Genomic DNA, 16,678 nt, shown 5'->3' on the forward strand with positions numbered 1-16,678 from the left:
GTAGTTCCATCCTAAAGTGTAGGCACATGACAGCTGGGAGCAGCTGGGAAACTGACAATATGTCTAGCCCCATGTTGGATTTCAAAATTGAAAAAAAAAAAAAATTCTGTTTGCTCTTTGAGAATTGTATATCAGTGCAGAAGTCTGCTGGAGTAGCACTATTAACTGATGTGTTTTGGAAAAAAAACATGTTTTCCCATGACAGTATCCCTTTAAAGAGATACTGACACCTGAAATTAAACTTTTTTTTACATCTATTATAATATTGGCTTTGCAAGCTACTTCTAACTTTGCCATAAAGTATTTGCATGATGCTTTTACATTACCTGTCTGATCCCTCATGTTCCTGTATGAGGGGGCTGCCATATGTGTGCAGCAGGAGTCTGTTAGCATTAGAAACTGACAGGCTGAGATGGGACAGTCAGGTTGGCAAAGTCAGAGTGTCAGAGAGTCAGGCTTAAGAACTTCAACTAACAATTATATACAAAAACAAATCTCTCAAGCAAAAAATGATCAACATGACCTATAGGTAACATTTAATGTACATTCATATGCTAAAATTCATTTTTTAGTGTCAGTATCACTTTAAGGATAAGTAAATCTAAAGTTTTTACTTTTTGCACTATGATGTAGCCTTATGCTGCTTGCCTATATCTTGTTACCAACAGTAATAAGGTTAATAAAATACATTGTTGCTCTTTCCTGACACGTAATACAATTAATTTCATCTGCCACCTCAACCACTTTTTACACGTGATCCAGTTCAAAGCAACGTCTTAAAAAAAAAAAAAAAACAGTTAAAAGAGATTTCCAGTACAATGAAAGTGGGAGACTCTCCCTTTTAAGGGTATTTAAGGGTGATCTCCACCCCCAAAACTTTACATAATGGAATATTGTTTAGGAATACATTTCTTCTAATATGACAAAGATTTTTATGTTATTTGTATATGTATTTAGTCTCAAAAGCAGTTAGATTTCCTTTCAACTCTGTTGGGCAGTGCACATAGGTGTGCCTTTTTTGTTCATGTAGAACAAGTTGTTTGCGGTCATGCAGTTGTGTTCTTGTCTGATGATAAATGGCAGTGTTTTTACCTAGACTGGAGTGTCAGTGATTTGAGAAATTCTCTTACTTAAAGAGGAACTGTCACTGTTGGCGGGGAAAAAAGATACTGTACTATAGTAGATGCTTTAATAGTTATTCTTCGCAACTAGTTTCTTCTGTGTCTGTTAATTTTTTGTATGACTTATATTAAAATGTCTCAAGTAAAAACATAATATTTGCATGTTCAGGAGAATGGTACACAAGAATATAATTTCACTTCTGTCCATTCCATGGAGGAGGGGAAGGGATCTGAAAGACCCTTGGAAAGTTTTTTGAAACAGAATATTAGCCTAGGCCTTCATAATGCACATTGCACAATGCTACACAACCTGTAAAAAGTTATTTGTAGTGAGTGACCGCTCAAAGAATAAAAGTTCAGTTATGGCAGGTGCTCAAAGCCTGTCTATTTTCAGTTCATAGTTCCAGACATTTAAATCTGGATCACTTTCTGGCCACATGTATAGTTCTTTGTAGATGTTGAGCTTTATGGGAGAGGCCTGTTCTAACTTGATTATTCTGTTCTCTTAAATAGACCATTTATTTTACTGTCAATTTAAATAGGTTTTTTATCATCCCCCCCCCCCCCCCACAAATATGACAGGCTCGATGGAACAGTGTACATTAATGTGCATTAGCTGAGACATCCTTTTGTGAACTTATTTCTTCAGAGTGGCTCTAGGAATTAATGTCAGAAATTAGAGCTTTGTCTTGTAAACTGGAGGATTGAAGGGCTCATTATTTGCTGCTGTGTGACAAGCTCTGGTCTAAAATTAGTTGAAGATTAATAACAATTACCATTGATTGTTTTGTTTTTCTTTTAGGGTCAAACTGCATTGGATGTTGCAGATGAAGATATCTTAAGCTATTTGGAAGAGCTCCAAAAAAAGCAAAATCTGGTTGGTTACACGTGTATAGATTGTGTTTTACTAATCATTTTTTGTCAACTACACCCGTTTTTTTGTTTTCTACACCGAAGTTTCTGATACATAAAGACGCACCACAATTTGTATCTTAGCATTCCGTTTGCCTTAATATATTTTTCTCTCACCTAGAATGGTGGGATACAGGCACCGTGGGGACTTGGAACCTGCAGTAGGAGAGTGGATACTAAAAGCTTAGCTTACCTCACCTGCCAACTTCCTATCTGACCTCAGTTTTCTTTTAGTGTCTTTAAAAGGAGGACATACACTGCTGGCCAGAAACAAGTTGTCAGGACTATGGTTCAATACCACACCACTCAAGGGGCCAGTAGTACTCAAAGCCCCAGCAGTCAAGTGAAGAAAAGTGTCTTCTTACTCAATGGAGGTCTAGGCAGGTTCCCCCTATCTGCGGATATGGTTTCTGCTGTCTGATATGCCTGCACCAGCCTATTTACTTCACAATAGGGTAATAGCTTTGCAGACGCAGGCTACAGTCTCCCTACAATAGGCCATGCAGGCCCTGGGAACCATTGTGTCCGCATTCCCCATGATCCCTTATTCCCAGATTAATATCAGACCCTTCAGTAGCTGATCTTTAAAACACTAGAAGCGGTATAGTTAAAACTAGGACCGCATGTTCACTTTCCAGCTACCAGTCCGTCTCCTACCAAGGAACAGTTTGCTAATCAAGGCCCATTCATCCACCAGAATTTGTAACTTCTGGATCTAACGGTGTAGCTCTTGAGGCCTTCGTTCTGACAAAAGCAGGGGTTCCACTGTAGGTCATACCGACTATACATTGTGCGCAAAAACTGGTCTCTGCCAAGATATATCCGAGTCTGGAAGGCCTCCATCTTTTGGTTTAAGTGCAATGACAATTATCCTCAGTTACAGAATGAGAGACACATCCTATCATTCCTTCAAGAGGGTCTCTCAAAGGACCTAGTTCTCAGCTCACTTATACAGATTTCTGCATTTCCATCCTTTTCCATCTATTAACAGCAGCTTGCCTTACGGCCAAACATGAGACAGGGAGCAACAAAACGGTCCCCTTTGTATAGGCACCCTGTCCCTCCCTCAGACCTCAACTTGGTGCTTTCTGTTCTATAGGAAGATCCTTATGAACCTCTAGATACCATTCTGTTGACTGACCTCACGGAAAAGGTAGCATTCCTTCTAGTGCTTACCTCCACAAGAAGGCTTTCTGAACTGGAAGCAGACTCCTGCAAACCTCCATTCATTATCCTTCGCTGAATTTCTCCCTAAGGTGATCTCCAAGTTTCACCTTAACCAGGACCTGGTGCTCCCATCCTTTTGTCCGTATCCAAAGAGCCCACTCTAAAAGAAACTCCACTCCTTGGATGTAGTGTGGCCTTGAATCACTTTATTGCCACATGTCCCATCTGAAGTGTGGACTTCCTCTTCATTTTGTTCAAGGGATCCGAAAAGGGACTAGAGGTGTCCAAGTGGACCATAGCCAAGTGGATTCTCTCGTCCATCATCAGAGCCTATGCAATCAGAGGCACTGTAGGTCTCCCCTTCATTCAGGATTCAAGCTCATTTCACCAAAGCACTAAGCACCTTTGGGGCAGTCCCACATCAGTCTTCCACTGAGGAGGTTTGCAGAGCTGCTACCTGGTATTCCCTTACACACCTTCTCTCGTTCTCTCTCACACTGTCATCGACCAAAGCTAGCATTGGGAAGAAGGTGTTACAAGCAGTGGTAGCTTGAATAGCATACCCCACCCTCATGAGTAAATTTGGGATATCCCCATGGTGCCCATGTCACCCAATCTAGGCGAGAGAAAGAAGGATTCTTTTCTCTTCACCTACATTGGGAACACAGGCCTTTCCTCCCATCCCATTCCTCCCAGTTTGGGAGGTGCGGTACAGCTGCTGATGGTTATAGAAACTGAATGTGCCAGGGTGGTTAGCTCCTTCTTCTCTGTGCTTCGTATGGATGTCTCACCTTCCTTCTTCGGTACAAGAAAACTGAGGTTGTATAGGAAGTGGGCAGGGTAGAAGCCTGGAGCAAGGGAGGAGTCCACTCTCCAATTGCAAGATCTTCATCCCTATGGTGCCTGTGTCCCCCAATGTAGGCGACAAGAAAGGGATTTAACAGTAAGTATAAAATTCCCCTTTGAAGAACAAGGTAAATGTAAAAAAAAATGTCCTAATAGAATTAAAAAAATAATAATTATTCTTTAAAGTTCTCTGAAACTGCTAAGATGTAACAGAACCCTTTCTTTTAGGAAGCTGATGCACGTTCTTGAATAAAAAACCCTGTACTGTTGGTGTATGCACACTGCTTCAGCCCGCAAACTTGTTACTGCAGTCTGCTTTGCAGAGGATGATTTTTATTGTGTTTCTGTAGATGGGTGGGGAGGAGCATAGTATTTAGGCTTTTCTTGTCCCTTACACCTAGTCAGTAATTTCTTTTGAATCTACTGAATTTTAGCAGCATAAACTTTTGTTTTTTTTTTTAGCAATTCTTTTGCCAAAAACTGTATAAACTGTAAAATATACTATTTACAGTTTGTTTTCCAAATTTTGGAAATATGTATAATTCTGTCAGTCTTTCAGTATTTCTAATCTGTATTTCCAGCTGCTTAGTGAAAAACAGGAAAAGAAGTCACCATTAATTGAATCTTCAACTACAGAAAACAACCAGTCCTTGAAAACGCTAAAAAAGTAGGTGTTATGATAAATTCTTTAAGACTCCTACATGAAGGGGATCTACTATCCGGAAACACGTTATACAGAAAGCTGTAAAATTAGGAATGCCATTTCCCTGTGTCCTATGTAAACAAACAAATCTTCAACAATATTTTTTCTCTGTAATAGCAAGACCATACCTTTACATTATCTTTTTTTTTTTTTTTTAAGCCTTAAGGCATAATGAAATACCTGTTATTAGAAAACCCAAAGTTCCGGATAATTGATTCCTGACCTGTAGTTTAACTTTTTAATTGACTAACTCTTTTCAAAATATGTACTATATTTTGTTGTTTTGCTGTATCAGAAAAAGTTAAAATGCGCTATTCTCTTGCAGATAATTGTGTGAAGGTGTTAATCACAGCAAGTACAATGTACTTACTTTACAGAACTATTCTTCTTTCAGTGATGGCTTAACTACTATCCAAAAAGACACATTGTTAACGCAGGCTGCATACATTATAATGATTACAGAATATGAATTTATTAACAGATGCACGGTTTCTTTTAATATTGCCTACCTATTTGCCAGATTCACACAGCAGTGAATCTTTACAATCAAGTACCAGAAATGATTACCTGTGCTCATGGCCTGGAAGGCTGTCAAGTGCAGGAATGTGTTTCACGAGTGGCAAGTATCACCACTTAACACATTGGAAGATGTACTAGCAAACATGAGACCAGCCTTTGCCTGCAAGCAAGGGGAGTCTGTGTGCATGCATGCAAGGGTTAAAGTGACCGATATAAAATCTGTATTATATGCTTTTTGAAAATGCTTAAAGGAGAAGGAAAGCTACAGAGGCAGTTTATTGCCAACAGATTAACTACAATAGTGTAAGCTAGAATGCTATATTTATTCTGTAGAATGCTTTACCATACCTGAGTAAACTGCTCTAGACACTGTCTGTTTGTTCAGGATAGCAGATGCCATATTAGCTTGCTGTGACATAACTTCCTGCCTGTGTCTCTCCCTGCTCACTCATAGCTCTGGACTCAAATTACAGCAGGAAGGGGAGGAGGGAGGGGGAAAAGGGAGGGAAAGAGGCGCAAACTGAGCGTGCTTAAGCCCTAGCCTTGAAAGTGTATGCTGAAAACAGGAAGCCCATGTGTACACAATAGAAGGAAAGAAATGCTGTGTTTCTTTTGACTCAGATTCAGGACTGAGCATTAGTTTGAGGGTTTACTGGCGTATTTATATAGACTCTTCTGATAAATCTTACTTACTTTTAACCTTTCTTTATCCTTCAAGCTATTTTTTGGTTAGTAGGATTGATACAACATTCAGGCAGCATTTCCATGGGCGATTTCCTTTTTAGGTAGTTCACATATTCGTTTACTAATATTTTTTGTTATAAATATTTAGCATTTATGTTTTTCTCCTATTTAGTAAAGAAACCTTAATTATTGAGCAAGAGAAGACTGTGTCAACTATTGATTCTATTGAACAAGAGAAGGTTGATGAGGAAGATGAAAGCAAAAAGGATGAATCAAGCTGTTCTAGTGAGGAAGAGGAGGAAGAAGACTCTGAGTCTGAGGCAGAGACAGGTACGGTTTTCCCTCTGAAGCAGGATGCTATAAATGCAAGATTACATATTTTAGATAACCAAGCATTTTGTACGAAAACACAAGTATGCATTATATATTTCGTTTTAAAATGTTCACATTACTATTGCTATATACAAAAAGCTGCATGCGAATGTACTCATGAAATGTATACCATGAGGCATTTAATATTCAGAGAAGCTGCTAATATTAATACTCGACTTAAAGAGAGAATGTTACATAATTCCCCCTTGTTTTAACATTCCATTTAGAGTTTTCACATTTTGTATTTAAGATTTTAAGGCTAATTGGACACCAGGCAGACAATTTTATCTGTTATGCAGCCAAATAAGAAAGACTTTGCTGGCAGCTGTGTAGTTATATAGCCTTATCTGATAGAGTAATTAGTTCTGCGCTGTATTTTGTATGTTGGCATTAATGCATTAATGGAAATTTATTTTTGAGGTTTCTTTTAAGTCTAAACTTAATATCCTATTTAAATCTTTAGACAAAACAAAATCTTTGCCACCTGTAAACAACATGAACAGTAATAGTATACAACAGGCCAGTGTTACGTCATTGTCATCTACATCTGGGCAAGTCACACCTACATCACCGGTGAAAAAGGTAATGGATATTTCCGTGTTGATGATTTAAAAACTGTTTTGTTTTTTTTTTGTTTTTTTTTTTTTAAATATTTACTCAATGTCTCTACAATTGCCTGGAACATGGCAGATCCTGTTTGTTTACTCCTAAGGCTACTGCCACACTCTGATGCCCGAAAATTGGCTGACTCTCGGCCCTTGCTTACATGCAAGCCCAGAATCAGCCAATCTGCGGGCATTGTTCCCAAAATGCATGTTCTTTAGATGCAGAAGGTAAGAGCAGATGGCCTGTGCTTATAAACATTTGACTTTAGCCTAAACCTTTGTATTTGTCTAATAGAAAGATTGGATGGTAAATGCATTCCACTACTTCCCCTCCATCCCATAATAGATTTGCTGTCTCATCTTGCAATTTCACTTTTGTTCTTGTAGTGCCCTATACTGTTTTGACCACACGCCACCTAAGCCATCCTGATATATATATTAATTTAAAAAAAAAAAAAGAACTGTAAGGGGACATGACCCAACAGCCCAAATGGTGGGGGCATGGTGTCACGACCGGCACCCAATACAAGAACAAGTGCCAAGCACCCTGGTCTCGGCTCGGCTTCACCAGTAGTGTGACCACCGTTGGGCTTCGGGAGGAGCCCTCAGCTTACTTGGGTGCCACCTGGACTTAACGAGAGGTGCAAGGCGAGATGTTCTGGCTGGCAAAGGGGCCGGCTGTTAGCAGAGTCTTTTGGGTTGAAGGTCACGGTACAAATGGAGCAGGCAAGAGAATCATCAGACAGGCTGGGTCGAGGCAGGCAAATATCCTTAATCGTCAGGCAGGCAAAGGTCAAACCGGGTTGTCAATCAAGGGGTTAAGCAGGAAGAGTTGTCGTAGGCAGGCAAGGGTCAGGATACAGAATGCAGAATAGCCAGGATCAGGCTGGGTCAAACACGGGTAATCAGACAGACAAGATACAGATCCGATGCACAAGGCTCAGGAAACCACTAGAAACAAGTTCTATCACGGGCAAGGGGCTGTGCACTGAATGGGCCTTAAATAGCTTTCAAAATTCACGCCAAAACATGCGCAAAACCGCGCTGGTGCAAACACGCCAGTGTGCCTGCGCCTTTAAGAGGCGCGCCGCGCGTGCCCTAGAACCAACATGGCACCGGAGCTAAGTACCATGCGCCGGGCGACCCCGCCACACAGGTAGTTTTCTTACACATGGTTAGCCGAGCAGGGCACTAACACTTCATACCAAAATCACCAGGTTTTCTTAAAGCCTTTACAATGAAATACCATAAATTCATGCCAATATAAATAGGGCTTTACCTGTGATATGCACAATTTTCCTTTAAAATGTTAGGTTATTTAGCACGTTATTAAGCTTATTTGCTCTCTTTTTGTATCTAACTTATAGACAGTTTTATCATTGTTCTTTTTTTCTCCTGTTATATTTTTCAGAAAAATGCCATTTTTCCTTCTATGAATATTTTTTTCCCCCATTAAAAAAAAAAAAATCTTTGTCAAAACATAGTGTATACTGGGGACATTAAAATCAGTATTTAAGTTTTTACATTCAAGGGAGGGACCACAGATCACCCTCATTTATGACTATATAAGTTCAGCTCATGCCAAATAACTTGTCCACCTTTAGCCATAAACTACCGTTTTCTAAACTTATTTTTCTTTCTAAATATAAGATTTAATATTTATCAAATATGCAATTATGAAGAATTCTTATGAGTTTTTTTTGCCATGGATTAAGTTTTAGTATGTTTCAGGTGCATGCCAGGTCAAGTTCAGCTTGTAGACTGTTTTCTTGTTTACTTTCCTGCCTTTAGTACACAACCTTAAAGGGATTCTGTCAGTTTTTCATGGTGACATTTTTATGTCTAAATTACACTGTTTACACTGCAAGTATTCAACTCTACCATGTAAAATGTAGTTCCTAACCCAACAAGTGTGTTTTTTTAGTTGTAATATTGGTGTGTAGGCAGCCATTTCAGGACAATGCCTGGTCATGTGCTTTCAGAAAGAGCCAGTGCTGCATTATGGAAATGCTTTCTGACAGACTGTTGTTTCTCCTGCTCAATGTAACCGAAGGAGTCGCAGTGGGACATGGATTTTTATTATTGAGTGCTGTTCTGATATCTGCCAGGAAGCGGTTATCTGGTTACCTTTCTATTGTTCTGCTGATTGGCTGCTGGACTGCAACTTGCAGTTTAACAGTAAAGAGTCACTGAAATTTATCAAAGAACAAGTCTCATGACTGAGGGCACCTGAGAAACTGACAATATGTCTAGCCACATGCCAGATTTCAAAATTAAATATAAAAAAATCCATTTGCTCTTTTGAAAAATGGATTTTAGTGTAGAAGTCTGCTGGAGCAGCACTATTAACTGATGCATTTGAAAGCATGTTTTTCCATGATAGTATCCCTTTAACAAAATTAAAATGTGTATGTAATACATGTCTGGGTTGTATTTCTTCTAAATTTTTGTAGCTCGCAAATTTCTCATGGGCTTATTGAACACTGCAGCATCTCTGCTGGCATTTTCCTGCTGCAAAGAAAGCACGGATCAGTTTTCCTTCCTCCCAAAATGTGTTTACATTGACAGGAGTGAAATCTGCCTGTCACTGCCTACACAGGACAGAATTTGACCCAAAATACACCCTGTATATGTACAGTGACCAGCAGATTCCAGTAAATGCACACACAAGTGTATGGAAGGGGCAGAAACCACTTTTCTCCATCAGCTAAAACATAACGTGTGGCCTATATATCAAAATTTTAGTACTTTTAGAGTTTTTTCAGCCTTGACTAAACATTTTAAAATAAATTGGCTACCTATTTACTTAAAGATCCGAATATAAAGAGCATAAATGATTAAAAACCCCAGCATGAATATGTATAAGAATACGAAAATGCATTTGCAAGCAACAACCTCCCCAAAAACCTCTAAAACCTCAAATAAAGAAAAAAAAATCTCAAATAAGAGAGATTTTACCATTGAAGAAGGATGGCTCCCATTGACTTCAACATGGACCTCACTTTTATGTGGTGTTCATTACAGAGTTTTGAACATTTTGTGGATTCATATAATTTGTTAAATGCACATTTTTTAACATTGGGCTCCTTTGTGTCAAGGCATTATTCAAGCATGGGTTTGATAGCCTATACAATTCTTCGTACAATTAATTAGAAGCGGATCATAATACATGCTGTTTTGAGATGTAGGCTGAATATGATTACATGCCTTGTGCCGTTGTTTGGTTGCAGCATGTTTTAACTGATGGAATTTGTTGAACATGTGAGTTTTTCTAATTTTACTGTTTTATTCTGTCTTGCTCTGCTTGGGCTTAGTGTGAATTCATTACACCTTTTATGCCAGTGGTTGAAACCATGCAGCCTACATCTTGGAGACAGGGCTTGCGCAAAACTGGCATTGTACTTGTGCCAAGTAAAGGTGACAAGTCTCTGGTGAGAAAATGGTGTGCACACTTAATTGAGATTTCCGACTGCAGAATGTTAATTCACAATGCATGTTTTTCTTTTAAGAATATTTATTCCAGTGGTGCAGATTTCATATTTTGGGCAGTTTTCCTAACACAGACTTTGATTATAAACCGTTTTACAATATTAACAATTGTTCTGCGTGCTGGCTTCTACAATTTTAGGATAACCCCCATGAAGATTTACTCTTGCAGCATGTGTTGTAAATTGTTCTATTACTACTTAAAGAGTGCTAAGATGATTGAAATGTATTATATACCATCTGTTCTGGCTATGTGTGAATACACACACATATAATACATGAATATTACAAGATAATTTTTTTTTATTTGCTTGCAGTTTCCAACTCCACCAAGCAAAACTTCTCCAAAAGAAGAAGAGCGAAAAGATGAATCACCGGCCTCCTGGAGACTAGGTCTTCGTAAGACTGGAAGCTATGGTGCATTATCTGAAATAACAGCTTCAAAAGAAGCCCAAAAAGAGAGAGATTTCACTGGTGTTATGCGTTCAGCATCAAGCCCAAGACTTTCCTCCACTCTAGACAACAAAGAAAAGGTAATTTCCATATAACAGAGTGCAAACATTGCAGTGTCATTCTGTATGTTTGATGGTTAAACGATGTGTGGCTCCAGGAGCATTTTGCATTAAATCTGCGAAGCACAGCTAAATGGGCAACTGAAGCAAAAATTCGGGTACCTGTTGCCTTCGAAAAGGTAATAGCAGCAGCAGTGGCAAAATAATTAAACGTATCTGAGATATGACTGTGATGATACAACAATGTATGGAATCACACCTAAGCAGTTTAAGTATGAGGAAATTGCTGCTGATGTCTCCAAACATATTTGAAAAGAAGCATGCCCTGTATGGTAGCAATTATCTTCACCACAACTACAAAACATTGCAAGACTCTACAAAATAAGGCAGATGCCGAATGCTGGTCTTGACTAGTTCTCTGGTTTATATATCATAGGCTTGTCTTTCCCTGATTGATAGCATTTCTTGTTAAGTGTCTTCAGAGCTCTCAGCTCGGTTCGTTTGGGCAATGGGGACTGACTTACATGACCAACACATTATAAGGGGGTTATTCACTAAAGTCCTGATTTTTTTGTTTGCAGTTTTAAAGGGGAAAATAGCATTTTTTCGTAGGGGGGAAAAATGTAATTCTATATTTATAATCCCCCGAGTCTGCTAAAAGTCTGAATGCAAAAATACTCCATCTCAAACCTGTCGGTCATATAGAAGTCAACGGCAGATGTCCCTTTTACAATTGGAAAATATCATTATCTGCGCTCGGTTTTGTACAATAATCCGATTAATTTGTGTTTTTTTGGCATCAAATCCAGAAAAAAACCCATAAAATTCAGATTTGTTTCACGATTTTCCTGCACCAGTTTTTTTTTTACTTCATTTATTGATGAATATGGTAAAAATGTAGATGGGAATTGGGTCGAAATGGTTTTTCGGATTTTAGTAAATAAATAACCTCCCTAAAGTGTAAAACACCATTGAAGAGAACATTTTGGGATTCATTCTAATTTCTGCAGGATAAGATAAAAAGATTTATGGGCTGCAAGTATTTTGAAGTACTTATTTCTGAAACATTTTAGCGCACAAATAAACCTGGCCCCAAGACATGGTGCCCTTTCTTCATACATATAAGAGGACACTATATCAGCTGTAAGCAAAACCCGCAAGCCTCTTTTTGTCATAATCTAGTCCTGCTTGTTTATATATCGCCCTAAACATCATATTCAAGTATTTTGCACAATGTGATTTTTCCCAAGGCCTAGGCACATGTAACAGTTCTTTTCCAGATTAGAAGTACCCGATACACCCCGTTCCATTCAAATAAATAGAACGAGCATGGGCAGGTGGTTTCCATGTATAAAAAATAATCGGTGCATCCGAAGTAATCAACCCAACCGCATAGCATCAATTCTTATCCCAAATGTAACTTTTCTGCTAATATTGTTTGTCAACATGACCCAGAGCACACGGAAGGTGCAAAAGACAGACTAGTAATATGATAGGGAGCTCATTTGCACTACCTTAATGGCAGGGATCATTTCGCCGTAATTTCAGTGAATATAATACAGTATTTTTAGTTGTACCTTTAGTTGACTTTTAAGGCCAACCACGCATGGAAAGATTTTTTTTTTTCAAAATGTCAACGTACTATGGAAATTGTTCTAATCATGGTATATCCACTATTTTTCCTGTATACAGGAAAAGGATGGTAGAGGAGCCAGACTTGCATATGTTGCTCCAACAATTCCAAGGCGTCTTGCAAGTACTTCAGATATTGAAGAAAAAGAAAATAGGTAACTGTTTTTTTTTTTTTTAAATTATATACTGTTGGGGTTAGCTAAAATTTGTTTTGCTGAGGTAAAATGGCCCTATATAAGTAATTGTAATATAATATTTTACTTTATCCAGGTAAATGCCTAAGGAGATGCCATTCTTATAATGGTTTTAAGGGGAAGTAAAACCTAACTAAAGAAGTAGGCTAGAAATGCTGTACATTATGTTTTGGGCTTCTGTACCAGCCCAAGGCAACCCCAGCCGTTTACCAGGGAAGATTTTTGTCTCCAAAGATGCCCCAGTAGCTCCGCATCTTCTTTTCTACAGATTCACTGCACATGCTCTGTGCTGCTGTCACTTACTGAGCTTAGGGACCAACTCACAATATACTGTACACATAGAATAGAAATGTCACAATATAAGGCTGATTAGTAATGAATACACATAATTACTTCATGGCAGCACAGAAACCAGTACAATTAGCATCAGAATTTAATAATCAGCCCTGTAGCATCCGCTTATATTACAGACCAACCTCATTTTCTGCTTGATAATTTGCTATGACCCCTAAGCTTAGCTTCTCAACAGCTGCTCAGAGCCCACTAAACATGTGAGTATCACAGAATCTTTCCAAGATGGTCACCTCCTGTGAGTAGTTTGAAGTCCTGGATGATTGCTACTATTGACAAGCTGAAACTTTAGGCCGGTGCAATAAGTTTGAGCAGGTGCTTGTATTTGAATTTTAGACTGAGGCAAGTTTTGGTTGTATAAAAACCAGATGTACTGCCATCCTCATAAGGATTTCCAATAATAACCCTTATTTGGCATCTCCAGTGACTTTTTAAGTTTGAATGTGGCTTACAGGCATTGTTCCCTTGAATTCCTTTCCTTCTTGGCTATGTGTGAACAAAAATTCTTCTGTGGGCACATTTTAAACGTGTGCATATTTCAAAACTCTGTGAGCAGGTCATGTTTTGACACAATTTTGTGTGCACCACAATTTGTTGTGTGCACCGCAATCAAAATTAGTGTGCGTGCACAAACTCACAACTTAGAAGGAACATTTCTCACGGTTAAAAAAGGGACCCCTGCCTTAAAATACACAAGGTTAGATCCTGTTTTAGTTTCTTATAATATAATAAAAAGGAGAGAGATTTTCAGCGCCCAGTTTGCCTTTATAAATGAAGCGTACAAAAAATTGGTATGACACTAGCAGGTATGGCCCTTTAAACAAAGGAACACTACAACTGAATAAAGTAAGAGATGCAGTGGGTAACAACAAATAAAGATGCTCAGGCCTTGTTTTTATTATCTTTGGCTAAAAAGTTTAAACCATACAAATACAAGCTAGTTCATATATCCATGTCCACAGAGTTGTTTGGGTATGCAACCATTACTGCTGATCATGCACACTTGAAAAAATAAATTTATCACGTGATTTATCATTTAGAACCGTTACAGAGTTGGAGATCCTCTCCCAGAGCTGCTTCAGAAAGACTTCAGAAGTGAAAAATTCAATTGTAAATTCCAATATTAGAAAAACTGCCACAAATAGAAAGTAATTGAAAAATTCTTTATTTCTGGTGAACTATCTAAACAACCCCTTTAAACTCTAGTTTTCATAGAATTACAGTAGAATTGGGGGGAAAACGGGCAGAAACCTTATTCCAGTGCTACAGAGAGAAACGTTGGAAGAGTGTGTCTACTTTTGTAAACATACCTTGCAATACTCTCTGTTGAAAACTGTAGAACTTTAGGGCTCTCCCTGTTCTGACCTTGCCATTCCCTATATCCATATATAATGATTGGTGGTCTTAGAATTTGAATACTATATTGATAGAAAAAGGAGTTCTTCAATGGGACCACTCTTCTGCATTATTTTAATAAAATTGACCCTCATCTTCTAACATAGGTACCTTGCTGAACCATCCAATAATACATAGCAGTCAGTAAGTAATGGAATGGAATGTCCATGGATTACTAGACAGGTGCAGAACTGGGGATTGTGTACTATTCTCTGTGACCACAACACTTTAAAATGGTTTCTTTTTTTGTTCTAGAGAATCATCTTTAGGCTTTTTACGTGGCAGCAGCTCTTATACAAGAAGAAAATGGGATGAAGAGTTCAAGAAAAATACTTCTGTTAATGAACTTCTAAACACGAGTTATCAGAGAAGGTACAAAGATTTGTTTCAAATTTATTCCACTTGAGTGATACATTAAATATATGTTACAAATTGTTATACTGTATTACATAGAATACTATCACAGAATGTTTCGTTAAAATATATTTTTATTTATTTGTTGATCGCCCATATTCCTCCATGGAAAGGCTGCCATATTTGTGCAGCAGCAGTCTGTTAGCATGAGAACATCTAATCTACAGGGTTGAGAAGGCAGTCACATTTTCAAAACAGTCAGGTTAAGGTAAAAATTACTTACAAAAGTAGACCTAACAACAAAACATGGTTGACATGACCTGATGTACATTAATATTTTTTTAGTGTCACTGTCACTTTAAAGTCTAAACACTTAAAGTCATAAAGTTTAAAGGTAATGCCTTTTTTTTACCCTTAAAACATGAAACCAAAGTAAGGATTCAATCCAGTTTGTATTTGTTCAGTTTGTTGACCTTTTTGGTGGTTGTCTGAACCCAAAAATCATGAATTTGATGCAGCTAGTGATATCAAACAAATTTAAAGTATTTAAGTTATAACCATTATAATCAAAATCTCAATGTTCATCCACGGAGAATTGATTTTGTTAGAGATGCATTTTTATTTATATGTGGATTTAGTTTTACTGCATTTAATTTGATCTTAAACCTGAGCATACAGTTCCAGTGTTAAGTCTACTGTATATTTTAAATCTTAGTGTCTGCAAAGTAATATTGTATACTCAGCCCTAATGCTGGCCATACACAGGCTGATAATAGGTGCCAACTTAAACCAGACAAAGTCTTATTGGCCCATGTATGTGCCCTTCCAGTGGGATGGTTTTTAAATGTATGGCTAGGTTAAAGGGGTTGTTTTATTTTCCAACACTTTTTTTTTTTTAAGTTGTTTTCAGATAGATCACCAGAAATTAAGACTTTTTTCGATTACATCTATAAACTGTTCTAAATTGATACGTAGGTTATATTTTATATCTTTTGCCCTGCTGAGCAAGATTCCTGAGTTTCATTAAGGCAGCTGTTGGAATTGATACAATAGTTGCTAATATTCCACAGATACTGCTGAGAAATGTATGAACTAATGTAGCAAATTAGAAACAGTTCAGAATCTGCACCTTGATTGCCGGGTTTCCAGACTGAAACACCAGGAACATTACATTTTAGACTTCTATTCTGGCAAAACTGTAAAAAAAAAGTAAAGCAATTGAAGAAAGTCTTTATTTCTGGTGAACAATTTGAAACAACTGAACGAAAAGTGTTTGCCAGGTGAACAAGCCCTTTAAGGTATGGTGAAAAGAATTACAGAATTACAGAAAGATTCCTAATCCTAAACTTTTCATCAGTTCATTTGATTTTGCATAAAAGGTAAAGTATTTGGAAGGTGAACAACCCATTAAGGGTAGAACTCCATGAGTGTTTTTCGTCGGTGATGGCCGGCGACAAAACTCACGCGACACATGATATATTTTGTTTCTTTTTATATGTTGCTTTGTGGAGGCCTATTTACTAATTTTCGAAGGTCGGGAAATTACGCCAGCAAGAATCGCATTCAATTTTCAATGAGACTAAAATTACTCAAAGTTTTAATGAACTGGGATAATAGATAAAGTTGTTAGAGACTATTCCATTGACTACTATTGAACATCGTTTTTTCTTTAATAATTACTGACTATTTGAGCTTGTGAAGAATATTTTTGAGTATATTCACGTTTGCATTTTTTCGTTAATCGTAAAAAAAAAAAAAAACTACTTTTGATAAATTGGCCCCTTAGTGTCTAGTCAGCATACCACAATGTCTTTGGTATTATAAA

General features: G+C 37.8%; 1 protein-coding gene across 3 annotated transcripts in view; it reads left to right on the plus strand.

Annotated features, from left to right (window-relative positions):
• The window catches only part of ppp1r12a.S (protein phosphatase 1 regulatory subunit 12A S homeolog), a 61,139-nt gene that overhangs the window by 24,589 nt on the left and 19,872 nt on the right, over nucleotides 1-16,678 (plus strand). For 2 of the 3 annotated variants that reach the window (XM_041588586.1, XM_041588585.1), the window contains exons 6-13: nucleotides 1,924-1,998; nucleotides 4,628-4,713; nucleotides 6,125-6,282; nucleotides 6,788-6,906; nucleotides 10,244-10,360; nucleotides 10,733-10,948; nucleotides 12,620-12,714; nucleotides 14,755-14,871. In XM_041588586.1, coding sequence (XP_041444520.1) covers nucleotides 1,924-1,998; nucleotides 4,628-4,713; nucleotides 6,125-6,282; nucleotides 6,788-6,906; nucleotides 10,244-10,360; nucleotides 10,733-10,948; nucleotides 12,620-12,714; nucleotides 14,755-14,871 — 983 coding nt within the window. The remainder of the gene's footprint in view (nucleotides 1-1,923; nucleotides 1,999-4,627; nucleotides 4,714-6,124; nucleotides 6,283-6,787; nucleotides 6,907-10,243; nucleotides 10,361-10,732; nucleotides 10,949-12,619; nucleotides 12,715-14,754; nucleotides 14,872-16,678) is intronic. The other variant, XM_018255923.2, reaches the window with a different exon arrangement.

This window comes from Xenopus laevis, chromosome 3S (assembly GCF_017654675.1).
Source record: "Xenopus laevis strain J_2021 chromosome 3S, Xenopus_laevis_v10.1, whole genome shotgun sequence".
NCBI classification, from domain to species: domain Eukaryota; kingdom Metazoa; phylum Chordata; class Amphibia; order Anura; family Pipidae; genus Xenopus; species Xenopus laevis.